Genomic DNA, 27,529 nt, shown 5'->3' on the forward strand with positions numbered 1-27,529 from the left:
GCACCCCACTCTCCCACCCTCTCGCAACTTGGGTCAAGTTGACAACTCCCGAGGCGGCCGGCGGGCCCGTGCGGTCTCCGCTGCGCGCCCCTCCCCCGGGGTGAGAGGGAGCCGCCGCGCCGGCTCCGGGGACGCTCGGGCGGCTGCGGCTTGGCCATGAGGGCAGCGCGCGCCGACTAACTCGCGGCTGTCACCGCCGCTGCAGCGGGACCGGCCGGGCGGGCGCTGCGGGACGGGCGGGCGGGCGGGCGGCTGCCGCGGCGGGCACAACCCCGGGGCCACCGCGCCGAGCCCGGGCGGGAGTGGCCCCGCGCACTCCAGCCCGGAGGGCACCTCGAGAGAGGGCGCGGGGCGCAGCCTTCTGGTCTGGGCGGCTGTGACAAACGCCCCGGGGCCGGGAGCCGGGCTGCCCTGTGCAGGGTGAGCGCGGACGCGGACGCTGGACTCGTGCGGGGTTCCGGGCGTCGCGATGAACATCGTGGTGGAGTTCTTCGTGGTCACTTTCAAAGTGCTCTGGGCGTTCGTGCTGGCCGCGGCGCGCTGGCTGGTGCGGCCCAAGGAGAAGAGCGTGGCCGGCCAGGTGTGCCTCATCACGGGCGCCGGCAGCGGCCTGGGCCGCCTCTTCGCGCTCGAGTTCGCCCGGCGCCGGGCGCTGCTGGTGCTCTGGGACATCAACACTCAGAGCAACGAGGAGACGGCGGGCATGGTGCGCCACATCTACCGAGACCTGGAGGCGGCCGACGCCGCGGCGCTGCAAGGTAACTCGGACCTGCGCCGGATCAAGCCTCGCCCCACCCCCGAGCCCTCCCCGGGAGGGCCCCAAACCCCATTGCCCTGGTCAGCCCGGCTCGTCTTCGGCGAGTGGAGTTGGCCCCCTGGGAAAGGAGCACGGTCACCTCTGTTCTAGAAGGGGGAAGGTGTGCCGAACCCTTGTCTTTACGGGGGTCCTCTTTGGGGGCGAATGTCGGGTTTCCTAAACCCTCTGGGGATATCGGGAAGGCAGAGCTTGTTAGCACAGGTGTGAATCCTTAAGAAATGGCTCACTCGCTTTTGCGATGGGAGACTAAGGAGTCTGGGAAGTTGTTCTCAGACTCGACTGATGCATGTCTGTGTGTTACTGTGGTCTGAACCGCTGGGGCTAGGGCGGCATTGATGATTTCACTATGACTTTAGCCGCCAGAAAATAATTACATTGTTGCACCACAGACAGGTAAGTGCTTTAGTTACATTCTCAGCTTGATTGAAAGGTGTGCTGCCTCTTGGAAAGCGCTTGGAGGATTTAAGCCTCATTGTAAATTTATTCCGTGTTTTTGATAACCTCAGGAAATCTGCCTCACTGTATACTTATTAACTAACCTGAATCTGAGGGGTTTTGTTTTTTATTTCTTGTTTTTTAAGCCAAAGCGGGGACTGTAACCAACCGTAAATATTGGTCAAGGAAATTTGATAATGGCTCTTGCTCTTTGACAAAGTTTTTCATTTCCGGAAAATACATAGAACTATACGGAGGAGATTAACTTGGACCCCACCCCTCCCCCCATATCGATCAATTTTCACCATAAGTATTGGCACCTGCCTTTTAGCCCAGAAAAGCAAAGGTCAAAACTGTTACATTTTCAAAAGTGGTATGGAAGGGTAGCAAATACAGATTTTTGTGTTCCCTGCTGAAACCTAAAAGATAAAGGTATTCAAAAACCAGGAAAGAGATTTGGGCTTTCAAAATTGAGATCTTCTGTGGTAAAATTGCATATTTACCTGTAAACTTGATTTATGCGAGGTGCTTCTGAGGAGAACTCAGAGATTCCAGTGAAAACAAACCAGTGACCTCCATTCTTTCATGAGAAGCTTTAGGTTCATTTCTTGGGTTTGGATGACTTCAGATTGTTAGCTACAGTTTTGATTTGTGAGCCTTAAGGAGGGTTCCCATTTTGAAGGTGCTCTTACTAAAAGAAAAAGAGCCGATTCTGGCCCCTGGTCCTCAAAAAAAGAGGAGTGTGTAGTATTTGTGTTTGGGAGGAGGGGGGTGTTATTCTCTGGGCTGAGATCAGTTCTTTCCAGGTGTCTTTAGCTCCAGGAAGCTGATCCCATGAGGTCTGACTAGTATTGGGCTTGTCACAATTACATGATTTTCCCCTAAGCAAAGTTATCCAGTAAATTGCTATAATTCCCAAAGACTCTTGGGGGAGGAAGGCAGCTGTAAGTTCAGTCATTGGCAAGCCTTATGGTGTTAGAAATCTGAAGCTCACTGTAGTATTTTTGTTTTGTGTGATCTTTGTCCTACTGATTGCCACGTGACTCACATTTTGCACCCCCCACCCTTTCTCTGTTCCATTTTTTCCCCCTTCATCTGGACTTCCGAGGACAGCTGGAAATGGTGAGGAAGAAATTCTGCCCCACTGTAACTTGCAGGTTTTTACCTACACCTGTGATGTGGGAAAGAGGGAGAATGTCTACCTGACTGCAGAAAGGGTCCGCAAGGAGGTTGGCGAGGTCTCAGTCCTGGTCAATAATGCCGGCGTGGTCTCTGGGCATCACCTTCTGGAATGTCCTGATGAGCTCATTGAGAGAACCATGATGGTCAATTGCCACGCACACTTCTGGGTAAATATAAACATCCTTGTTTTTATTACTAGGCCTTCCTCAATGAGAAGGTTGGGAAGGAGCCAGACTTCAATACCATCCTGGAAGACACCTATACTGTTTCACCACAAAGCTTCCTTCTAATTTGCTATTTCCCCATGGTGAATTACACTGTATGCCAGTTACTATCAAATAATTATTTTCTCCCCCCTCCCATGCAGTCTTTCTTGAGAGAGTAAAGGACTGAACATTTTGAGCTAGTTTGAAAGATTGCCATAAAAATAACTAGAGGGAGCATAAAACCCTGGGTTTGTTTATTTTACTTTCTGTTGAGTTTGTAAAACATTGGTTGTTCTTATGAATTCCTGAAGTCAGAGTTTAGGCTTCCAAATTACTGCTCAGCCACATTTTAGAAAGTGCCAGAGATTCTGAGATCAGCATTTGTGGTCCATTGGGAGTGGTCAGGCCACCCTGGCAGTCACTTAACATCCATTGACCAGCCACAGGGTCTGTGGCATTGTCCTGATGGAGTACGTCTCAGAACTGTCTCAGCTTACAAGATGCCTCTCTCAGGAGAACTGAAGTCACCCTGATAGGACCACAGAGTCGCTATATAAGGGGCAGGAGGACGGTGAGACTTGAGGAAGGAGAGACTTGAACCATATCTGCTTCTAACTGTCAGAACGACAGCATCTAAGGATGAGAGGGAAGGAGGGCCTTCTGTTGCTCTGGGGACAAAATGAATCCCAATTTTCCAGCTAAACTTCAGTAATGTTGGGTGTGAAGCTCTCCCCCATAACTGTACACTGTTGACCCACTTTATTCTCTTCCTCCTCTGAAGTAATTCCCCTTGATTTTCGTAGATAGGTAAGAGCCAATAAGGAAAGGGTAAGGAGGTAGGATGTTGCGTTGTTGTTGTTTTGTTTTGTTTTGGTTTTTTTTTGTATTTCCCATAGGCGGATTAGCCTTCTAATGAAACACAACAAAGAACTGTTTCTTTTAAATAGGTCACATTAAACCTCATTAATTTTTTAGCAACTGCTTAAAAACTTAATCTGGCTTTAGAAGTACTTATTCAAATGTTGTTCCTTGAATATCAAACCATTTCTCTGATCCTGAAAGAAGCTTCCTTTAACGTTTTATTTTCAAACATGAGCTCTATTTAACCCATTTTCAAACCTCAAGAAATGAACACATAAATGACTTAACTAACTCATATTGATCTTTTAAATGAGTAAGGAGATTACCAAATACAGTTTGGGGGAACTTAAGTGTGTTTTGGGGGGGGGGGCGCATGTGCATAGGTGTGTGTGTGTCTGTCTTGTGTGCAGTGGGGGGTGGGCAACTGAATAAAAGTCCCTGCTGCCATGGGGTCCACAAGAACAAGTGGCAAGGGGGTGCATCAGGTGAGTAAAGGGCAGTACAGATGAATAAACTTGGCAATACAGTTTATCAAGAATCCTATGTATTGACAATTCCGAGTAAAACAAGCAGCCACCATTTGAAATAACACATGTGAATTGCAGGTGGCCTTGTAGTTTTTGTATTTGAACAAGGATGGAAGTGCCTTAGAAATTCCAGTTGATTTTAGTCAGCTCGTCATCCTTAAACAGATATACAGCCATTGGTGGGCTAGTTGTGAACCAACACCAGGATTTTTTTTTTCTCCATAGCCTTTGACTGAGATGATCCTCAGTTTCTGAACCATAAACTTTGACCTACCCGGTGCTCTAAAATTTAGCTATCTTGCCTATTTCTCTGTATGATTACTTTCCTGAATTGTAAAATTGCAAATGAAGCCACACTTTTAAAGAAACCCCATACAATCTGCAGTTAAATACTTTGAAGAGGAAAGCAGCCTTTTCTCGCTAGACATCCTATAAAATGGGAGCTAATTTAGAGTGTGTTAAGCACAGAAAATCCATAGCTTTAGCTTTGAAAATGCACATCATTTGATATACTGTACTCTAATATTGGACTACTTTCTAACCTAAGGAGAAAATTGAATCAGGTCTCTGACAGAAAAATTATTGTGGAATTGAATCTGTATACTAAGGAGGAATATACCACCTTCCCAGAGTCCTTACTTTGCTTTGAGATGTTGCTTAACTACACAATTTAGGGAGTTCTTGGAAGCCTTGACCATAATGACGTCACTTCATATTAAAATATGGGAGGCTCCTGAATTCTCCAGCTGTTTTTCCCCTAAGCATCTAAACTTAAGAATTTATTTTCAATATTGAGTCAGAAAATTCATTTTAGAGTTGGAATTTCTGACTTCTTGCCGAGACTTACAAACCTTTTAAGAAGTTGAGAACTAGCAACTAAAATTTAAAGGAAGACTTACTATAATTTTTACAGGGACTGGCAGTGGGGGTGGGTGGGTGGGTGCACACATGCAGTGATGTAAGAGCTACCTGAATTCAGCTTCCTTTCCAGTAGTCCTCTTTAACAAAAATGTGTGTGACAACTGTCTAAAGATGTATTGGTTTGTGCTGTTTTCCTTCCAGAGAAAATAACCAGTGTGTCTTTTTACTGTATTTGGCTGGGGGAAGGAAGTTGCCCCGTTCACTTTAAAAAGTAGATCAGCTGAGCAAACAGTTGTGTAGTCATTTGAACAGATTGTCTGGAGCCAGACTTCTAAGTAGCAGTCGATGTCTGTTTTCATAAAACACTAAATGGTATGTTGATCGCGACCCAGAGTTAAAGTCCCATGTAGTGAATTGGAAAGCCGTGTGGAGTTCCACTGAAAAGCTGTGGGTGCTCCTACTTCCAAACCCTTCTACTACTGGCCCTGCCTGGAGACCCTCTTCTTCCACTCTTCTACCTTTTAAGGCCTAGCTCAAGTTCTTACTATAATCTTCCCTCCCCACTCCAGCCCTTTTCTGGCATTTTTGCATATTAGAGCTGCAAGGATCCTTAGAGATCATCTTATTTTCCAATCCCTTATTTTCTGATGAAGATGCAGTTAAATGACTTGTCTAAAGCTTTTTCTCTTCTTGCCATTATTTAAAAAAAATTTTTTTTTGTTCACGTTTATTTATTATTGAGAGACAGACACAGAGCATGAGCAGGGGAGGGGCCGAGAGATGGAGAGACAGAATCCGAAGCAGGCTCCAGGCTCTGAGCTGCCAGCACAGAGCTCCATGTGGGGCTCAAACTCACAAACTGCGAGATCACGACCTGAGCCGAAGTCAGACACCAGAGCCACCCAGGTGCCCCTCTCTTCTTGCCATTATTAATCTCTTACAACATCTCTTAATTCTCCTCCTTTGTGGCACAGTACATGCTCTTTTGTGTAATTTTTTATGCATTGTGCCCTGAAATTCTGAAATAGATGGCAAGCTTTCTGAAGGCAGTTTGTTATATACTTCTATTTGTTTTCCCCTGCCTGCAATAGAACTCTACTCCTAAGACTAAATAAACACTCAATAAATGTTTGATAGTATAGGCTAGACTTCTGCTTAAATATTTAGAAGATAGCCTACTCAGAGGATACTCACAGGGACCTGTCTTCTGAAATTTCAAAAGGTAGTAGGCATTATGTTGGACTAATTCAAGCTGCATAAGATTGAGGAAATTTCAAAATGGGGCTGGCTCACATTCATAATTGTTTGTATCTCCTTTTGTTTTCCTATACAACTTTTCCATTCTCCTGGCCTCGCCTGTGTGCTCGTATTTACTGTAGTATATTAACTCTGCTCTTTGGTGCAAGGCTAGCGACTGTGAGAAGGCCAGTGTTGATAAACCAATTTGAATCAAGCTCCAATTTAATTTACGGCAACCATTCATATTTCCTAATGGCTGGGCCTCAAGGAGAGGATTTTTCCTGTGTTCCTTCCTTGATTCTTAACCTCGTAGTCTGTACTACTAAGCAATTGGAAGTTTTCACAGTACTTGCCGTTGTTCTGCACAGCCCTCCAGTGTCCTGTGATCCTTTATCGTCCAGTATTCTTCCATCACCAGCAGCTCTCCTAGGAACCTTCTCTTGGTCACCAGTTAAGTGATAGATTTGTGATGGATTCTAGTCAGTATAATCTGTTGTGCGACATTCATGGTTAGGACAAGACCAAGGAGAATGTATGCAATACGATGCACATTAATTGGGGCATTATCACAGAAAACATTCACTTAGGCTCCCTCTGTATCTCTGTGTGCTACAAAAACTTGAAAATACCTCTCTAGACTCCTTTGAAATATGGCAGGTTGGCCTCCATACAGGAATTACAAACCCATGTTTCCCCCCAAAACGTTAATGTTGCTTCACTTGTTATTTTTTTAAGAGGAGTCCAATCTTAGCTTGCTGTTTTTGCGAGACATAGTTTATCTGTAGATCCTTTTTGACCAGAGAGCTGCATTTGGCCTTTATACGTGAGCAGCAAATTGATCCCTGATTAACCAAAAGGGGGTAGCAAAAGCATTTAACTCCAGGCCTTTTATGTTCTGCAGAAATTTTGCATGGTTAAGGGCTAAATCTGTCAAATAGCTAGTCGGTAATTTACTTCTATTGATACGGTAGTCAGACAAGATAATTGGTAGTTAATTAATAGACCACTTAACTTAAAAGGTTTCACAGTTTTAAAATACTAATTACTGAATTAGGCATTTATCTATATCCAAATGTCTAAAGTCTATTTAGTTAAAATCCATCCAGGAAAAGTAAAAGCCCACCACCTAGATCTGAGTAATGTAGCACTTAAAGACATTAGTGCTATGGTAGTACCTAATATCTCATGAATGGTCCCTAATCATTAGTGTTTAAGTTCCTATGTGATTTACTGGTTTTTAATCTCAAATACTGTATTGTTCTCTGGTTAGAGAAACCTAGTTTTGTTCAAGTCCTCTTAGGTTTAGAATTTAAAAAAAAAATCATTTCTAAAGTGTTCATATAAAACTACTAGGCCAGTACTTCCTCCTTCAAACCATAATATTAAGAATTGTTATACCAAATGTTTTATAAAATATTATTTTCCTATCTTACAATAGCTACTAAAAGGTTAGAATTCATGGCCAATTTTTAAGTCTCTGATAGAACGGGTCTGTTAAATAAATAACATGCATAAGTATCATGTTTGAGCTTTAGAAATAAAGATTTTTTAGGTCTTGAACTGAACTGCAAATTGACCTGGGGTGTGAATACTCTATCTTATTAATTCTTGTGAGCCCACTTCAGAATATCTCTTAGGTAGCAACCACTCAGGTACTTGGGACTGTGTCCCTAAGAGGGTCATTTCATAGCCTTGTTTCTAACATAGAATAAGATCACATGCCCATCGAACATCGAGTTTCTGTGTTCGGTATGTTACATGCTAGGCCCAAATCTATTGCTACTAGAAATCAGTATCTATGACCTGATAAAACATCACTTTACATAAGTGGTATGAGCAGAGAACCATCCTCTAAAAATCTTTCCAACATTTTAGATACATGTTTTAATCTGTGTCTGGTTACCTCAGTTCAGAAAAATATTGCTGAGTAACCAATGTCATATGAAGAAGTAATAGTGCTCCCGTAATTGCCAAATCCAGTGTGCAGCTTGATCATTCTACAGAATGTGATCCTGTTAACCATCTCTGAAACTCATCTTTAGTTTCCATAAAAAGCCCACTTTTTCCTGCTTCTCTTGTCTTCCCAGTCCTCCTGGCCTCCCTGCTTCTGAGATGTAATGATTAGGATTGCATACTCAGACCTCTTCTCACTGTGTACCTCTAGCTGGGTAATCTGTTTATTTCAACGGCTTCATCTGATTTCTGACACCGTTCCCAAGTTCACACACCTGTCTTGGCTGTTCCACTCATTCCCTAAAATCAACAAATCTCAAAACTGAACTCACTTCTTTTTGCCCCTTCTTGAATTCCCTGGTGTGGCCAGTGCCAAACTTGGGAACATCAGCAGTATCTTTAATTCTCCATCCTGCCCGCATTCGTGAGTCCTGACTGTTCTGTTGCTACCATGTACTTTGATCCCCTCCTTCCCAGTCCTGCCTTATCCCATGTGCTTCCATCACCTCTTGCCTGGACTTTGGGAGGAGTCTCTGAACTTCTTTCCCTGTTCCCAGCCTTTGCTCTTCAACGTAGGGTTATCTTAGCAGACTCGAATTTGTTATGTGCCTGCTTAAAGATTATGCTACCCCAAACCCTTGGGTGACCATATTGTTCACAGCATGAAGTCCAGGCTTATTAGCATGGCAGCTTAGATCTTCTAAAGCTGATTTCCACCTGCCTTCCAAACTCATCATCTATCATATCTCCTGGTCAACCCAAAACTCCCACAGGGCTGGATGCCTCACTGTGCCTTGATGGAGCCCTGAGCACTCCACTGTCTGCCATTTGAGTCCTGGGAGACAAAAGAAGTTGAATAGTTTAGACAAAATGTATCACTACTCCTGAGAGAGGAAAAAAATATTCATAATATTTTCGTGTTAACTTAATAGTCTCTTTGTATATTAGGGTGTAGTCCTTGTAGAATAGTTTAAAGTTCCATCCAGGGAATGGCCCACTCTTGTTTGATTATGTCCTGTTATCTCGATTCCTGGAAGCGGAGTTGATGTTTGTTCTTTTCTCCCTCATTATTTCTTCATCTAGGGCATTATCCATTATCTGCCCAAGTAGAAATTAATCTACAGGACATGTCAAAGTGAAAGCATTCTGTAACCTGTGCTAATGTTAACACTGATTGAATAGCTTGTTCAAAAAGCTTGAATGGAGTGTGCCTGGGTGGTGTCCTTTGCTGTTCATTGCAGGATTGGGTCACTGGGGCCTAGGGAAGAGCTACAAACCCTGTGGCCAAATACTTAACTGCTCATATTCTCCTCATTTATTCTCTCCCTTTAAATTTGTTTTTACCCTAACCATTTTTCAGACTTTTAAGATCTTTGGCAAATTCTAGTGAATTGACTTTAGTTAACTTGAATACAATTCCTTTCAAGAAGTTTAATAACCTCACTTGGGACTTAGAATAATTTTTTAAAGTAGGGAACCCCTTTTTATTTGTTTTTTCCTTGAATTAAAGAATATTAACAGACTCCTCTAAAATTTCTGCTCTGTTTCTTTCAGAAACCAAAATTAAGCTTTGTTCAATTATAAGTAGCCAGTATGCCTCTGTTTAATTCAGATACCTGCCTACGTGGATAGATGTATAGATGACATGTTTGTTTTCTTGATTTGGAATGCTTGATGAATAATAAGGCTCATGACTATGGTGTATTTATAGCCAGCAGACTGGAAAAAGTTCATTTGAGCCACTGTGTTAAGTCCTAAATACCCAGGATGTTTTTGGAACCCCAAATTGTATGTACTATGCTGAATTTCCACTAGGGGGTGTCCTGGCAGGGTGGATTTGTATCTTCTTTCCTTGTGCACATACAAGCGGTAATTTTCCCAAGATAAAGGGCCTTTTGTAGCTAATCTTTGTAGTATGACAAACTCTGATAGTCCTTAAGAAATCGGGAACTACTCCCTGTATCAACTGAATGAGTTAAATCCAATGTTTTGAGCCTGGAACTCTAGGGATCAGATTAAAATGTGTTAATCTCTCTTGGTTTAATTACTGATTTTTTTTTTTTTTTTAATCTCAGAAGTTACTATAGGAGTTAGCTATTCAAAGAACTAACCCTTTATAGTTTCTATTATCATCTGACCTAAAGATTCCTTTTAGGCTGAGACTTCTTGTAAGCATAATGGGAAAATAACTCAGAGGGTGGCATCTTGTAATTCTTTCTTTGAAAATCTGTAGAGGACAGGTAGAGTGTACAGGCAGTCTTTGGAGTGGGCCAGCCTTAGAGAACTTTGCTATATTGTGGCCTCACACTTAAGATACCACTGTTTGGAGTACAGGTTGTCAGAGCAGGGCTGTAGGATTTAATCCCAGTCACCTTGACACATTTGGCCAACCATTGGGTCCCGGTCGGCCTGGGTTTGCAGGCTTACGCCATCCCAGCCCTGGAGGGTGTACCTTTCAACACAGGGAACACTTATATCTTTCACTTGATCTTACCCAGCATGGCCCATTCTTAGATTCCTTTTTCATTTTACTTTATTTGTCAATTCTCTTAGAAATCAAGTTCACACCTGTCAGGGACCATTTTCCTAAATGCTCTGAGACTAAAATTAAGTGAACCACAGGGAAAAAACTGAATATCCTCTCCTAATGATCATAAAACTTTCAACACTGCAGCAAATGCTGCTAGAATATTTAACAAGTCAGGGCAATTACTGCTGCAGCCTTGAGTGCTGTCAAATTAGCCCAACTGACAAGCCACTTACGATGAATTCACATTTGGAAACAAAACATTACTTGGTCTGTGAAACTTTCAAAGATCACACAAAGTGATGCAGGAAAGATGGCATGGTGTTAATATTGTGAAGGTTGTTTTTTGTGGGGGTTTTGTTGTTGTCTTGCTTTTTTTGTTTTGCTTGGTTTGGTTTGGGGAAACTGTGCTGTTTCTCTCTCATTTGCTGCTTGCATAAAAACGTGAATTTTTCTTGCCTTTCTTTCAAATAGCTTAGTACTGGAATTTTTAAATATTAACAAGGTTCAGCTTCTTAGTGTTATTCTAAACAATGGGGCTCAAAAGAACACTTCCCAAATCAGTGTAACTGGGAAAATATTTGTGGTATAACTTATGTAAGCACATGGGTATTTTGAGGACAACTGAAACTTAAAATTCAAAGCCTGAATTTTCCCACCTGCAAATTGCACTTAACATACTGCCCCCTACTGATTTCTCAAGGGTTTTTAAAGACGAGATAGTTCTATTATCTCTTGGGAAAAAGACACATCAGGTATAATAAGTTATCTTAAAATAGTTCTGTACTAACTTTTAATATTTTTATGTTTGCTAGACTCTTCTCTGTCAGGTGTCGTAATTTATATTTTCAGTGGTTGTTTCTGCTCCTAGTAAAAGAGGACTGGAGGAGAGAGGGTTAGAGGAGAGGTGTTACTGGAAAGCGTTGTTGTTTCCCAGCAGCATCTAGGGTTCTGAATGGAAGGGGCTGGGCAACTTTAACAGCTGCTTAGCAATATGGTTTTGAGGCTTCTTCTGGTGGTCAGCTACTGGGATTTTGCCGGAAGCGTGGTCTGGTGCTGTGTGGAGGGCAGGGAGGCCTGGGAGCCATACGTAGTAAGAACCAGGAACTGCAGGAACTTGAAGAAACAACATCACCAAAAATAGATGGCACTTGTAACCAAAATAGCCTGTAAATATATGCTTAATGAGTCTTGAGTGCATTTACTATACTTTTATATAGCACTTAAATTTTACAGACCCTTTCATAAACACTCTCCTCTCATTTGAGCCTCAAAGCAACCCTGAATTAAAGAGAGCCATTATCCCCATTTTTATGGATGAGGAAACAAACTGAGAGAGATTATAGGACTAGCCTAAAGTCACCCCTGGGGAAAGAAGAACCTAGGACCCAGACCCTCATCCCAAGACTTTAGTTTAGAACTTCTACAAATACTTAGCTGGGCCACCGGTTCAAAGCTCCTTGTCAATTTTCTTCTATGAGTCACTTATGAAAGAATCCCCCTTCAAATGCTGACTGTTTGTTTTGTTTTTTTTTTTTACTAGCTTAGTTCGTTTAGCAATGACTAATGAACCCTAGCTTAATATCTCCAGAAAGTTTGCTCCATAAATTAGACAAGAATGTAAAATTCTAGACTAAAGAACCAGCACCTCATCAGACTTTTATTACTAAAGCCCAGTTCATGTGTTTTTTCCCTGCCTTTTCTGTAATTTTTCATGGTTTGCATCTGAGATGGTTACCTCATTGAGAAGACTGTAGGATATTCTCAGTCACTTGGCTTCCTTGCTTTTTCTGGTTCACATGTCGACATTGACAAGCTGGACACAAAAGGTAGCAAATAAACAGGGCACTTCTATGAGGACTGGCTACACAAAGTTCTAGAAATACTTGGTACCATAAAGTGTCAGTAACAGGATGATTTGAGTTTTGTTTTTTGTTGGTGTTGTTTTAAAGCTTATCTCCTGGAAAATGTAAAACTTTTATTCTGTTACATAATAGTCTTACGGGATTAGAATTCCAGATAACTCTATAAGCTTTGCCTTTCGAAATGCTAATCATGGATTTTCAAAATTATGCAGTTTTGCCCAGCTGCTGTTGTCCAAACTTCTGGCCCAAGCATCTGATTTGTAAAGGGGCTGTTTTCCTAGGTGGGGTTTTTTCATAGGCTTACCAAAGCATGAAAGCTTCAGAAAGGTAAATGTGAAAAATGGAAAAGGTAAAAGCTGAGGTGGAATGGCCCTAAATTCCTGGTCTTGAAAGCTGAGCCTTCAAAGCCTCTGTGGATGCAGGGAGAGGACTTTGAAGCCTCCTAGGTCTCTGTTTGCAAGCCTGTTCTAATGGCTAAGAGGTTGTCCTAGTCCATTTGCACTGCTGTAACAATGCCATACACTGCATGGGCTATAGACAACAGAAATTTCTGTCTCACAATTCTGGAAGCTACGAGTCTAAGAAGATCAGGGTGCCAACAGATTTGGCATCTGGTGAGGGCCCACTTCTTAGTTCATAGACAGCTGTCTGCTGAAACCTCACATGGCGGAAGGGGTGAGGGGTTTCTCTGGGGTCTTTATTAGAAGGGCACTGATCCGGGGCGCCTGGGTGGCTCAGTCGGTTGAGCGCCGACTTCGGCTCAGGTCACGATCTCGCGGTCCGTGAGTTCGAGCCCTGCATCGGGCCCCTGTGCTGACAGCTCAGAGCCCGGAGCCTGTTTCGGATTCTGTGTCTCCCTCTCTCTGACCCTCCCCCATTCATGCTCTGTCTCTCTCTGTCTCAAAAATAAATAAACGTTAAAAAAAAATTTTTAAAAGAAGGGCACTGATCCCATTCCTGAGGGCTCCCTAAGGCCCCACCTTCTCACGCCATCACTTTGAGTATCAGATTTTAACATGCATTAACATTCAAAATGACAACAGAGGGGCTTGCCACTGCTAAAAATGGATCCAAGGCAAATATACAGAGAATCAGTCCATAAACTCTCATAGTTGTCTGTAGAAGGCACTGGGAGCCCTTGACATTGGTTTGAACCAGGCTTTATCTTATAAACATAAGAATGGAATGGTATGGAGAGTGGGGCTTCCCAACCCCTAATATCCCGGTTCAGAGAGTGAGGGTAGGATAGAGGGCAGCAAACTTAATCTTCCAATTCTGCTGAGTTTGTAGGAGAAATTGATCTGAAGCCCCTTGAGGTTTAGAGTAGACAGATTCCCTAGCTCTCGCTAGAACCCTGTGCTCAGCCTGTGTTCCAGAGCAGTGGCAGTAATGGCATCATCTGGCAGATTGTATGTTAGAAAAGCGGACTCTCAGACCCCCTCCCAGACCTCCTGGGCCAGAATCTGTATTGGACTCGGATACCGGGTGATTCTTTGGCACATCAAAGTTTGAGGAGGAACCGGTCTTGAATACGCATTTTCCTTCTCACTTTCTCAATATTCTCCTTACCCTGCCTTTTTGTTTTTCTTTCCTGAGCTAATCAGCCCTTTAGAAATCTCCCAGACAAGAAAAATGCCAGACCACACACTCTGTGTTCCAATCTTACTCTAGGTTTATTATTATTATTTTTATTTTATTTTATTTTTTTTAAATTCCGGTCCAGTATCTAAAAGGAAGAGTGCAGGTGCACTTTTGCTCCCTATTCCCCTTGGTCACCGTGCCCAGGATGGAGTTTCCAAAGTCCTAAGAGTCATGAAACAAAATGAAGACCATGCATTAAAGAGCTACATTCTTCCTGCCCAGGATAAGTTACAACCTTGCCTATTGTGCATGCCCCTTTCCTCTGCTCCTGGCCCCTGGCGTATCACTGGCATCCAGTATCAGATAATGGAGGGTATGATTTCTCAGACACCTGCTGTACCTAAGAGGAGGTCTTCCTTTTTAGTTTTCACAATTTAGGAACAGTTTAGGTGGTTTTGCCAGAGTTGTGATTGATAAGTGATTAGTGCCATCTTCTGTGATGAAGCTAGAATATACCAGACCAGTTACTGGATTAGCAATCATTGTCCTTGAAGATATCTCTTAATTTAGTAGTGGAGTGGTAGTTTGAAGGTACTGACATATAAGCTACAACTGATGGGCTTTTGAGCCCAAATTTAAGTTGTGATTTTTTAAGTCCAAAATGCCTTCTGAATCCAGAAAAATGTCATATACTACAAGAACTAAAGCTTAGAAACAGTTATCAGCATGGAACCTGATTTGCTAATCTGCATGTTAGCAATGCACGTTGTTGACGAAAGTTTTCTCTTTAACTGTGCCTCACACAACATAGAGACCTCATAGACCCTCATCTGTAATGAGTAAATTCTATGTTGTTACAGTGCACACTTCAGAATAAGTTTTCAGGAGTAACTTCTTGATTATATTTTTTACTTACGTAACGATTTTATTATTTTTGAAGATTCCACCGTAAGCAAACTAGGAAGCAAGGGAGGATGTAAACTGTTTACACATACGAAATACAGAGGATGATGAAAGGTGATCACGGGGACGTTGCTGGGCCATGCTGTTGGAATGGGGGCAGAGGGACAAAGGAGTCCGGCCCCTACAGAGGGCCTGAGCAGTGGCTGAGCTTGTGTGTGCAGTGTTTATGCCTCCTGGAAGTGGTTAGTAGTCACTAGAGCAGAAGCGGGGCCTCTGCCCTTTGGAAGATCTGTCGTTATTACAAGTTCTGAGATGCGATCTGAGTTTGGGGCAAAGCAAAGGGATTAATGACAACATGTTGTTTAGCAGACTATTTGGCTGCAATTTTGTGGGTTATTTTCATCATTCTGTAAAGCGTTATTAAATAGGGAAAGGGGCCTGAGCTTGAAGGAGATCATGGAACACTCCTTTGATCATCTGGGACTCGGCCAGGGGGAGGGTCAGGGAAGACAGCGCTTCAGGAACAGTGTTCAGCGTTCAGTTTCTTTTAACATACCGAGCTTCGCTGAGTTTAACCGAGACACAGAAAAACAATGTTTTGCAGATAATGTGTAATTTTGTTAATATGTAAGAGGTTTGAACTCAAGTTCCATTATTTTAAAAGGCACAGTCATGACATCATATAAATGTTTAATGAATAGATTTTTACTGCTTACCAGATGCTGGCATCTACACTAATGGAACTGATACGGTATTGAGTCATTTACGAGAGTCTTATGCAAGTTATACCTCAGTGTTACAACTTGTATTTCGAATGTGTGTTAGGAATCGAAGAAAGCATTATTGGATATAAGTCGCTGTAACATTTTTGAACAAAGAAACCTTGGAGAACCTTCTCTTTTTGTCTCACAAATGAGTTAAAATCAAGATTCAAAGAGGTCAAGTAATAAGGATGGTTAGTTGATTGGCAGTTGGGACCATGTGGAGTCCAAAGACCAGTGTACTTTACAGACAGATTGAGTTTTAAGTTACCTCCTTTCCAGCATTTCTGCATAGCAAACCCTAAAGTGCAAGGGAATGTTGATGTGTGAGTTGCTGCCTTGGGGTAGATTCATCCCATGCTTTAACAGTGGGAAGGCAAGTTAATGAAGCATTTATTTTTGCTGAATAACTCATGGTGTCATCATCTAGGTGTTCATTTGAAAAGCCCAGCTCTTTTATTAGCTTCTTGGTTGCAGGGCAACTGTAGGAATGTACTAGTGCATGTGTGTTAAGCATTAACTGCTGATGCCTTCAAACGTTAAACTAATCCCCATAGCCTCAAAATAATAACAAAAAGGACAGTAGATGTAACACTGGTATGCATTCAACAGTTATGACATATTCTTTAGCCTCTCTTCTATAGCTAAAGACGGAATGTTTTGTGTCAATCTGATAAGAGATTTTGATGAACGTTTTGTTAAGTCCGAGATTAGTTCCAGGCTTCAGTATCGTGGGGCTCTGTTGCACAATTTGTCTGGAGACTTTCCTGTCTCTACAAACACACCAAATAAGAACAACAAAAAAAAAAAGCTGTCATTCAATTATAATGGTTTCAGAATTTGTGCTGTTAAGTGAAACTAAAAGATTTAGAGTCAATCAATATATTGCTAGCAAGTACAGATTTAGTTTTTACTTCCTAGTGAAAGATGATTTTGTGGGGCCCCCTGGCTGGCTCAGTCAGAAGAGCATGCAACTCTTGATCTCAGGGTCGTGAGTTCGAGCCCTCATGTTGGATGTAGAGATTACATAAATAAAATTTTTAAAAAGATAATTTTGTAATGAAAACTTTCAACTATCACATTCTGTGGTCAAAGTGAAATTTCTTAAGTTTGGTGGTCAGTATACTTACCAAGCAGATACCTGTAAATCTACAGAATTAAGAGTATTTAGCCATATGTTCCTTTCCCAGGTTAGCTTGGGGGTATGTCACCGTTTTTCAATCTTTAAACACGCTGATGATTTATCCTATTAGCCTTTTTAACTGCGCTCACTATATTTTCACAGCGCCTTCAATAGTTTGTATGTACTACTGAATCATAGTTTTCCAGGAGCAGTGACTGAGTTTTCAGAGAAGAGTGCCACCAGATGTCATTTTAGCCTTGTAAATAAGCAGTATGTTCCTTTGTGATTCTGATAAAGATAAGTTACTCCAGGAGGCGACAAAGGCAGAAGGAGCAGAACAGCAAGTAGAGTTCTTGCACCAGGTGGAGGGGCCGTGAGGGTGTCCAGTCAGGTGTTCTTTGTGCAGTGGAGTCTTAACTGTACTTTTTTTTTTTTTTTTTTTCAAGTTGTGTATATACTGCTGTTAATTTGGGGATTCTGAAAAGCCTTACTATTTTATATGTGCTGATGATGTTAATCCTTTTCCCATCAAAATATGATTTATGACCTTCTTTACAAATGAAAGTCTTCTGTTTTTTGGTGTTCACATGAGAGATAAACACTTTAAAATGATTCTTTTTCAAAGATGCTTTTTCTGGACTTGACCGTAAGACAGTTATACAAACACACAAAAATATGGCATGAGGCCTTTTTCCTACTGTGAGAAATTAACTTTGCTTTTCCCTTAGTGTCCATTAACCTGGCATGGCTTGCAAATATGGAAAACACATTCTAGGTGTTTTACCTACACCTTTAAAATGTCATCAGTCTCGAAATTTCAAAAGCTAGGCTTTGCCAGACACCACATTTCTTCACATTCCCTTTTGTCGAACTTTAGGCTAATTTGTCCTGACAGTGCAGCCACAGGCTGTGTGTTGCTGTGTGTCATTAAGAGGACCAGGAATGATCTGGAGGGTTACAACTGTTGGAAGTTAATTTGGCGTAAACCTAACTTTCAAAGATTTCTCGAGATATGACATGTCATGTCTGTGTCCAGTCACACTTCTGTTTAAGGAATTCTTGTTTATATTATAAATATGACCTTTACAGTTATCTTTCAAAGTGCCCAGTGCTCTGAAGAACCCCGAGGAGCTGTAGCAATATTAGATTTAAGTATGTTTCATAAGAATGTCAGTGTCCATTTGAATGTCCCCCTCCCTCCTTTGTTTTTTCTTTTTAGTCAGCAGTAACAACCCCATCAGCTCGTGGCCAATTATGGTTTTGGAGTCATGTGATAAAATTACTCATGAGTATTCAAAGGTCTGTCTCCACACTTTTTAGACAGACGCAGGAGACAGAGATAAGAGTTATCTCTTGCTGCAGATAAAATACTCCCTACATCTGTTCCAACTTTAAATTCTCCCACCGACAATGCCAATGAATGTATATTGGTTACTGACTCTGAGACCCCCTAGATCGAGAGTCAGCCATTTTTCCTGATGGAGAACTACATGTCCTCTGTTTCGCAGACATTTGGACAGAAGGACCGTAGCGACGGAGCGCAGTTCTCCGACTCGAGTTAAGCGTCTAGCTAACTTTGCCAGCCACCACTGACACCAGCTAATAACTCTGCACTTTCTTTAGAGCCCCCTGTATTGGGTGGTAACTTCTGATCTAGGTAATCCGTCCTGAGAGTGGAGATCACACAGCAGTCCAGGTGTTCAGTGAGTTATCTGAGTTGCCCCTCTCAGATCCACTGATGGTGGCAGATGCATGAATTTATACTTAAGCCGTTTGGATGTGCTTTTAGATTTGCCCTTTATGTTCTTTTAATGACTCTTTGAGACAAAGTTAAAGATCACGAACCTTAGCTTGAACTGACTGGTGTCATGGCAACTAGCACTTCACCTTTTGCTGGTCCCCATCTCATACATGCTACAATATTTGTGCACATTAATAATTCATTGCAAAGTGCCAGATTTCTTTGTGCTGTCAGACTGTGTCAAGGACAGAATATGCTGTGCTATCTCAGATGTCATCTACCAGACTGTTGAGGGCAAGAGTAATTAGAAAAGAAAACTAGTCAGGTTACTTGGGAAAATTCCTGAAAATATGATGCTTTCTAGCCACCCATTTATAGCATTTTTCTTGTAAAGTAAGGGATAGAATTAGTGTTGATCAAAGTTTATTTGGTAATGTGCCCCAGACACAAGGCAGGACTTGGGTTGTGGAAATAAGGCACAAGCAGTAATTGCTTGCCTCCATTCAGGCAGCAAAGGAAATGATTAACAGCCTGAGTGCTCAGTCACGTGGATCAGGCTCCAGTGCGAACCCTGAAAACTCAGGTTTAAAAAGAAACCTCAGTGGTCCTGATGTGAACGCTCTTACCTCAGGCTTGCCTTTGCCTGGCACACACTAGGAGCTGAGTGTTTGACCCCAGTTTTGGGAAACCGTGAGTTTGGGTTTTGAGGCTGACCCCGGCCTTGGATGCCTTTTCTCACCTCCCAGTTTCCTCAACCTTGTTTGTTCTTAGCCTTGATAGCAGTGTCATTGTATTAGGCCTATAATTGGTGAGCTTCCTAAAGAATATAGGCCTTTGTCTGAGGATGTAGAAAATGCAGTGAAACGACACATTGGATTTCACTTATACAGAAGGTCGTGTTTGTCCCTGATTGGGCAAAGAAATCACATATTTTAAACCAGACATTGACCTGCCACTACGTTTTTTTTTTTTTCTTTTTTGACTCTCCCTCCCTAAAGGAAGCTTTAAAACAAACCTGTGTCACACTTTACTAGCTACTCAAAGTGAAGCATATTTCTCTGAAAAATGTTTACAACCCACAATTGGAAAAGATTTTAGTCAGCCTTATTTGGATTCTTTTCTTCCCCTTTCTCTTTTTTTCCTCCTTCCTTTAAATACAAAACGAGTAGCTTAAATGTCCCTGCAGACTACTTGGTGGGAGGGTGGGTGGGGAGGAAAGCAGGCCCAAGTCACAGTTTTTAGAATACACAGGCATAATACCCTGTGGATACCCTAGAACTGTTCTAGTGCTTTAACAATTAAGTGCCGGTAAGTGTAAATTCTGCTTAGAGACAGGCACAGAACCAGCTCCCGTTTTAGCCATCATCATTTGGCCAGATCATAAAACAGTACCTGCCTGTGATAGATAGATGTTCAAGAAACACTTGTTGAATGAGTAAGTTAATACCACCAGACTAATTTCAGGAAAAGGGGAAGGGGTCATTAATCAGTTTTGGAACATGCAACAAATTAAACTTAAAAAAAAAAGTTAGGAACTTGTTAATCTGGTATCACCTACATTTATATGGTGCAGGGGATCTGGATTGGTCATTTAACACCTGCAGGCAACAACGAACGTTGCACACGAGCACAGGGAGGTCATTAGAGCCAAACTGCTCTGTGTCCATGTGTTTCTAGTCAGGGCCAGCTGCCAGCTGGAGTGAGTGGTCACTGGTGATGTGAACAAGCAGGGTCAGCAATTCAGATTCATCAGGTGATTAAGCAGCAAGTTCTTGCCAGTATTCTATGCTGTGTGTCGTTTCTTGGGATTTAATATTGAGACTTTCTACGTACTTAAGAACTTAAAAGTAAGATCCTTTGAACTAAACCTATCCCTGTCTTCTAAGACTAGGCAAACTTTTAATACTTAGAACTGGTCTCCGAATAACGCCAAGAATAAATTTTATACTTTTTAGTTAATCTGGGAACAGTTCATCATAACCAGATACTTAAAAGAAGACTTACAGACTTGCTTACTTAAGGATACATTTTCTTATTTAGATTTAATGATGTTACTTTATTGTAATTCTTAATATAATGGCCATATATAAGCTGTTGAGTCTAAAATTGAACCCATAATGACCTGAAGTACCAGGTCTTGCCTTTTTTGCTATCAAGCAGACCAAAATAATAATTATTATCGTAATTGCCCTAGCCATTCCCACTAACTACTGCAAAGAAGTAAAAATCCAGCTGAAATGTGTCTCTCTTCCATCCAGTAGTATGCCAGGTCTCTGAAGTACGTAAGGCACATGGTTCACATTCTCTCCTCCACAGGGTATCACAGGGGAGTAATTCTCCCATAATCTTTGAAGCTTCATCTCCCAGCTTCATCTGAGGCAGCCAGACAAATAAATATAAAACAATCAAAATCAAAATCCCAGGGGCGCCTGGGTGGCTCAGTCGGTTAAGTGGCCGATTCGACTCAGGTCATGATCTCGCGGTCCGTGAGTTCGAGCCCCGCGTCGGGCTCTGTGCTGACAGCTCAGAGCCTGGAGCCTGCTTCTGATTCTGTGTCTCCCTCTCTCTGACCCTCCCCCGTTCATACTCTGTCCTCTCTCTGTCTCAAAAATAAATAAACGTTAAAAAAAAAAAAAATCAAAATCCCATAGAACATGTAATTATATGTTACGGTGAATGGTACTGACCATATGTCTTAAAGAAATATGAACAAAATTAAGGTAGTATAGAATTATATAAAGGCTCAACACCTCCAGTAGAGAATTATTTGGAAACTCCTGTGACATAAGCATGTTGAAAAGCATAAGAGGTTTTGTAAACACGTGACTAATATTATACTTTGAATGATGTAGGAGGGCATTGGCAGTAGATTGTCAGATTAGAGAAGAATTCATGGGTAAAACCTCACAGGTGAGAAGGGTGCCCTGGGCAGCAGCAGTGAGGTGGCCCAGAAAAATGGGGTAGGAGTTGGGGTGGGGGAGTTGCATGCTAATCAGGAGGCAGACTGGGGACCACCTTGGGACGCTTGACAGACATTCGTCTGGCAACTGTGTGCACCATGGATTGGAACACAGAAAAGCTTCAAAATAAATGGAATGACCGTTTTTGATCTTGTACATGCAAAAATTATTGTAACAAATTAGATATTTATGCAAAAATTCAGTGATCCCTTAGCCAGGAAATCCTCAGAGAGGGGCATGCAACTCTTCTTTAAGTCCAGTGTGTATTGTTTGGGTTTTTTTAACTTCATAAATCATGGGGAGGCTGTGTTGGCAATGGGATATAACTCAACAGTAGACAGATTGCTCTTTGCTGCTTTCTTTTAAGAAGCAGGTTATAAAACTGTTGGGAGCCTGGTGAAGTAGTTAATAGATCATCTTAAGCAATTTGAATTTTTTTTTTTTTTTTTTTTTTTTTTTTAAATACAGCCTTGTTGTGTCTTGAAGGCAAAAGATCCAGAGGGAAAAAGAGTTTAGCGAATAAGAAATCAATGCCGTCCCTGGGTCTGTTGCCCTGGAACTTCTGCTACTTGCTTGGCTACACTGGCCAGTCACCTGCTTCTGTGGGAAAGTCACTGCCCTGTAAACCTCCACAGAGGGGTGTGTTCATTCAGAATGCTGTAAGCTCTTGGCAGTGCAGTCAGCATAGGACACAGTTTTCATTAAAATGATCCTGTACTTTCATCCCGCGTTTTTACATCCTGAAGTACTTTACTTCCTGTAGATACAGGGTAAGCTGGAGGTCCTCTCACAGACCAGGAGATAGCTGTGTTAAAGTGTCATGAGCATAAAAAGATCTCTGACCTGGAGTAGTTTAGATTAGCAGATAACTATCACTTGAAAGGTGACAAAGAGTCTTCGACTAATGGCTTTCTTTTCATCTCTGGAGATTGTCCCCAAAAGCTCTTGTGTTACAGTCCTTTTGGTCACGGCTTTATAATAGGCCTGCCATACCAATGATACGGTGTTATGTTAACCAGACACTTCAAGGATCTTCTCTTTTCATGAATGTGTAAGATTTTTAAATGAATTGGGAGACGTTTATTATGTGGGTAAAACATTAGGTAGGATTGGCTTTTAGATGAAACTCACAATGTCAGTTCTAAAGCTTCAATCTTCCTTCTCTTTCAGACCACTAAGGCTTTTCTTCCTACAATGCTGGAGATTAATCATGGTCATATTGTCACAGTTGCAAGTTCCCTGGGATTGTTCAGTACTGCTGGAGTTGAGGTTTGTCTGTCTAATATAAAGCATTTCCTTCCTTCAGTCGCTTTATCCCTAATATCCCCAAATCCTGTAAAGAGTACCTGTTGCCCATACATTTATGAAAGCACTCTACCTGTGTGCTGTTTGTGGAATGTTCTGCGATACCCCAGGGCCAGCTGGTGAGGTGCAACTCTAGTATCTTGTGCCATAAAATCACTTCTGCTAGTTTGACAAAGCAGCAGCAGCAGCAGCACTGGGTGGACCAGTCCTCAGTGTGCCCCATTTTCATTAGCAGTTCTGCATGATTGTGGTGGGGAGGTGCAGGGTCAAGAAGGAAACCATGGAGGGCAGTGGCAGTGCCACGGGAAACAGATGAATGAGGCCAAAGGTTGACGTTCTGTTTTGGTCAACTTGCCAGAAGTGAGCCATCCTGTATCAGGTCATCAGAGAAGATGGCTACGGCAGATGTGAGGTGTCTCGCAATGTTAGATCTGTAGAACTGGGCTTAATCAAGCCCTGTTCTTCGCCACAAATTGTAAAGTGCATGTGTATCAGGCTGTGCTGTCCGTCCTGTGGGAGCCTATAGCATAGAGTTAAAAACTGCATGCAAATATGCAAAAGAACACCAAATAACAGATGGCTTCCATGTTCTACATTTCCACTCCTACATTGCAAATGGGACAAAGGAGAACTTTCTATACCGTGTATTCTTAGGGAAAGGTCTGGCTTAAGTTTGCAAGGTGTAGTTATCATTTTCTTCACTTTACACTAAAAAGACAAGTGGATCATAACAACTTATAACCTAAGCTAGACTCACCTTTGCTCTCGTAGAATTAAACAAACTGGATTTTTATTCTCCTTTACTGAACAAAAGGCCATTTGTAAATTTCCAGAAACTTCAAAGTGAACCTTTCTCCATTTTTAGCTTCAGTGTGTTAGCCTTTATAGAATCCTTTGTGGTAACTTCCCCAAAGTAATATGATACTTGGTCGATGTGGCAAAAAGTGTTCGTCTGCTGTTGCTTTGAAAATATTATTTCTGCACCAAACCACATCAGATAGCTGTCTTTTAAAATGCTTTCCTTTTCTTTGCTTAGTCACCTGTAACCTTCTGTTTCAAACACATAACCAAAGTAATAGGATCACGGAAGCTTGTTTCGGTGGGGGATCTGTGCACATACTTAGCGTTTCTGTTCTCTCCCCCTCTAACTCAGGATTATTGTGCCAGTAAATTTGGAGTGGTGGGTTTTCATGAATCCCTGAGCCATGAGTTAAAGGCTGCTGAAAAGGATGGAATTAAAACAACGTTGGTTTGCCCTTACCTTGTAGACACGGGCATGTTCAGAGGCTGCCGAATCAGGTCAGTGAGAACCTATCTTATTGATAAAAAAGCTGGTTTAGAAATCATCTTTCCATATTGGGAGAATATGTAGAATCAGATCTTACCCTATAACTATCATTTCACAGTTCAACCTGTCATTTCATTGGTCAAGGTTTGTAAAGTTCCAATGAAAAAGCTTAACAGGTGAGGGTCGAGTACCACACAGATACTAACATAAGGAAGTCAGTCTAGAAGCATCAGAAAGGAATTGACCTCTCTGCACCTTCAAGAAGAAAACATAAATATCCAGGATTTTCCTTAGAAGGCTACTTCCTTAGGAGTTTTTTTTTTTTTCTTTCTTTAGTATTGGTAAATGAATGTGACTTTGATTTGGATCTGAAACAATGTCACTGCCACAAAAGAGTAAGCTTTTCTTTTAAAAAGACCTTTGAATATTGCTCTCCAGATTTGGGAGCTTCCTTTTTGTGGAGAGTATATATAGGTAGATTCATTGTGACAGAATGAGAAGAAGAACTATTTAGATTTACTAAAGACAAAGTAAAATTCCCACCCACTTTGAAAGGAGGCATATGGGAATATAAATGCCAGGTCACGTCGGACTTGAACTAAGCCGGTAAACAAGCTCACAAATCTTAATAGGATATCTGTGAAGACATGCTTACTTTGAGATCTTTCTGGGAAGAATTTGAAAGGCAAAGGAAGATAACTGAACCAGTTCCCTGTTGGTGAGGGCCATTCTTAACACATCCTGAGCCTGGCCAAGCTGGGAAGCAGGTGGAGCTTGATTTGAGTCATTCCAGTCTCAGGCTGACTCCCAGTCTGGACAGGGACCAGACTCAAGCTCTGCCTCTTTTCCCGTGTGTATGTGTGTGTGTGTGTGTTTCTTCATCTTATATACTTAGAAGCCAATTGCTGAGAGTGTAAGGAGTCCTGTTTCCTATTTAGCATCATGGCAGGTGTCCAAAACTGTGGTGAGACAATGAAAAGTGAAAGGAGTACGTTATACTATTAGGTTATTTTAATGTGTAATATAATGGATTCAGCTGAAGGTAGGATGTCTATATGTACTTTGTTTCAGAGACCCCCGAGAAAAAATAACCTTGGAATGTGTGTAACTGACTTCCTTCACTCAGGAAGGTTATGCCAGTATACACGCCATCATTTCAACAACACTTAGCACTGAAAGTTTGGCGTTGGGGTGCCTGGGTGGCTCAGTCAGTTAAGTGTCCAATGTTGGCTCAAGCTCAGGTCATGACCTCACGGTTCATGAGTTCTAGCCCCACACTGGGCTCTGTGCTGACAGCTCAGAGCTGGAGCCTGTTTTGGATTCTGTGTCTCCCTCTCTCTTTGCCCCTCCCCCACTTGTGCTCGGTCTCTGTCAAAAATGTTAAAAAATATATATATTAGAAATAAATAAAAAGTATGGCATAATGTTTGGGTTGAGTGTTATGCCAAACACTCTCTTCTTTTTCTATTGAAAAAAAATAGAAAAATAATATGAAATACATTTTAAGGCATTTTAAAAACCTGATTTTCTCATTTTATAGAATAGCAGACTGATTTTGCTTTTTTTTTTTTTTTAGCTCGTTTTCCAGACTATGCAAATAAAATGTATTCATAGTAAGAAATTGTGGAAAATACAGAAAAGCACAATGAAGGAAACAAAATGAACCTACATTAGATAACGCCGTTATTAATGTTTGGATGTGTATTTCCAGTCTTCCCTAGTTTGCGTTAATTAATTTCATTTTTCTAATGTATAACTTCCAGGAAAGAAATTGAGCCTTTTCTGCCCCCTCTGAAACCGGATTACTGTGTGAAGCAGGCCATGAAGGCCATCCTCACCGACCAGCCCATGATCTGCACCCCCCGCCTCATGTACATCGTGACGTTCATGAAGAGGTAACTCGGGTGGGGTTCCCTGGTGCACTGTGTCTGTCTCATGCCCACCCCACCCCTATAACTTCACATGAGACGTCACACGTTTGCTAATAGCCCCCTTTCCCTTTTCAGCATCCTCCCTTTTGAAGCAGTCGTGTGCATGTATCGGTTCCTAGGAGCAGACAAGTGTATGTACCCATTTATCGCTCAAAGAAAACAAGCCACAAACAATAATGAAGCAAAAAATGGAATCTGAGAATCAATCTTTTTTGTATGGAATATCATTTCTATCAGAAGACGATCAAGGTATTTCAGTCCTATCTACATCAGCATTATTGACATTCTCTGGATTCCAAATCCATGTTGACTTTTTTTTAAATCAACTTTTTAAAAAATAAATAAAGTGTAAATTAACCGACTAGAATACTTGGAAAATGTGATCAGCAAAAGTGAGCTTACCTTGTTGCCAGCAGCCTCCTTTTCGGCCGAACCCTAAAACCTGTCAAATCTTTTAGACAAGCACTGTGTGACATCTCCAGGCTACCATTATTTTTTTTAATGAGCAGAAAGTCTAGAGATGATAACAACAGTGTGTTTCAGCCGTGTGGGTTTTTTTTTTTTAATCTCCATGGAGTTTATTAATTCTTGTAATTAAACTCTAGCCAATTGACACCCTTGCAACTTCAAGGACTGATAGTGCTCTATTTTCTCATGTTTTATAAGTTTCAGTTTTGCAAAGCCTGTGTGGCTTTTCGTGGTGTTTGTGTGTACAGCTGTTTTGAAAAGGAATTTTGAAATCTCCACCAATTTGAAGTAAATGATGTTTGATTATTACAGTAAAGGTGATCAGGTCTCTTTCTTAAAGTCATAATGACTGAAGTGTTAGCCGGATTTTTAATTTTATCTCTGAAATCTTCCCTTAAGGATCTATTACTCTGGAGACCTAGTTATCCACAAAGGTCATACATTTTCTACCTGTGAATTTTGCTGCATACAGGAAGTGCCCTTTCCTCAGGAAGTTGCTGTGTTTCATTTCTCTGAGTGGACTTTTATCTAGAATACATAGCAGCTCTGCAAAGAAACAGTTTCTAACATTGGGAACTTCCGCATTAAAAAAAAAGTCCCCATTTTTGTGCCAACTATGATTACTGAGGGGGAAAAACCATATTCTATGGAGTACGTATGGAAGGGTGTAAAGATTCTTAAAGTTTTATTCACATTGTAGAACAGCAATTGACATTTTTACAGTATTTTTTTGTAAAGCAAACTATTTTGTGCCTTGAATTTGGTAAATGTGTATTAGTGAAATGTTGTTAAAGTGGACCTCTACCTCTGTATCTAAATGTATACCATCCACTTGTAAATTACTATAAACTATTATGTGATTGCCTTTTTTTTTTTTTTTTTAGAATGTCTTGTTTAAATAGCGACCAATGTTTAAGGCTATTAAAATAAGCCATCTTTTACTAATTAATTGGGACGTTTTATAAAGGACTGATTAAATTTAAAGAATTAACCTA

General features: G+C 41.4%; 1 protein-coding gene across 1 annotated transcript; it reads left to right on the forward strand.

The window, feature by feature from the left end:
- The first annotated feature begins 304 nt into the window (after positions 1-304).
- RDH10 (retinol dehydrogenase 10) lies at positions 305-27,529 on the forward strand. Its single transcript, XM_058699853.1, has 6 exons — positions 305-758; positions 2,366-2,601; positions 22,713-22,811; positions 24,001-24,146; positions 25,899-26,030; positions 26,142-27,529. The coding sequence occupies exons 1-6, from the start codon at positions 470-472 to the stop codon at positions 26,263-26,265; spliced, it is 1,026 nt and encodes a 341-aa protein (XP_058555836.1). The 5' UTR covers positions 305-469; the 3' UTR covers positions 26,266-27,529.

Source organism: Neofelis nebulosa, chromosome 14, assembly GCF_028018385.1.
Source record: "Neofelis nebulosa isolate mNeoNeb1 chromosome 14, mNeoNeb1.pri, whole genome shotgun sequence".
Taxonomy (NCBI): domain Eukaryota; kingdom Metazoa; phylum Chordata; class Mammalia; order Carnivora; family Felidae; genus Neofelis; species Neofelis nebulosa.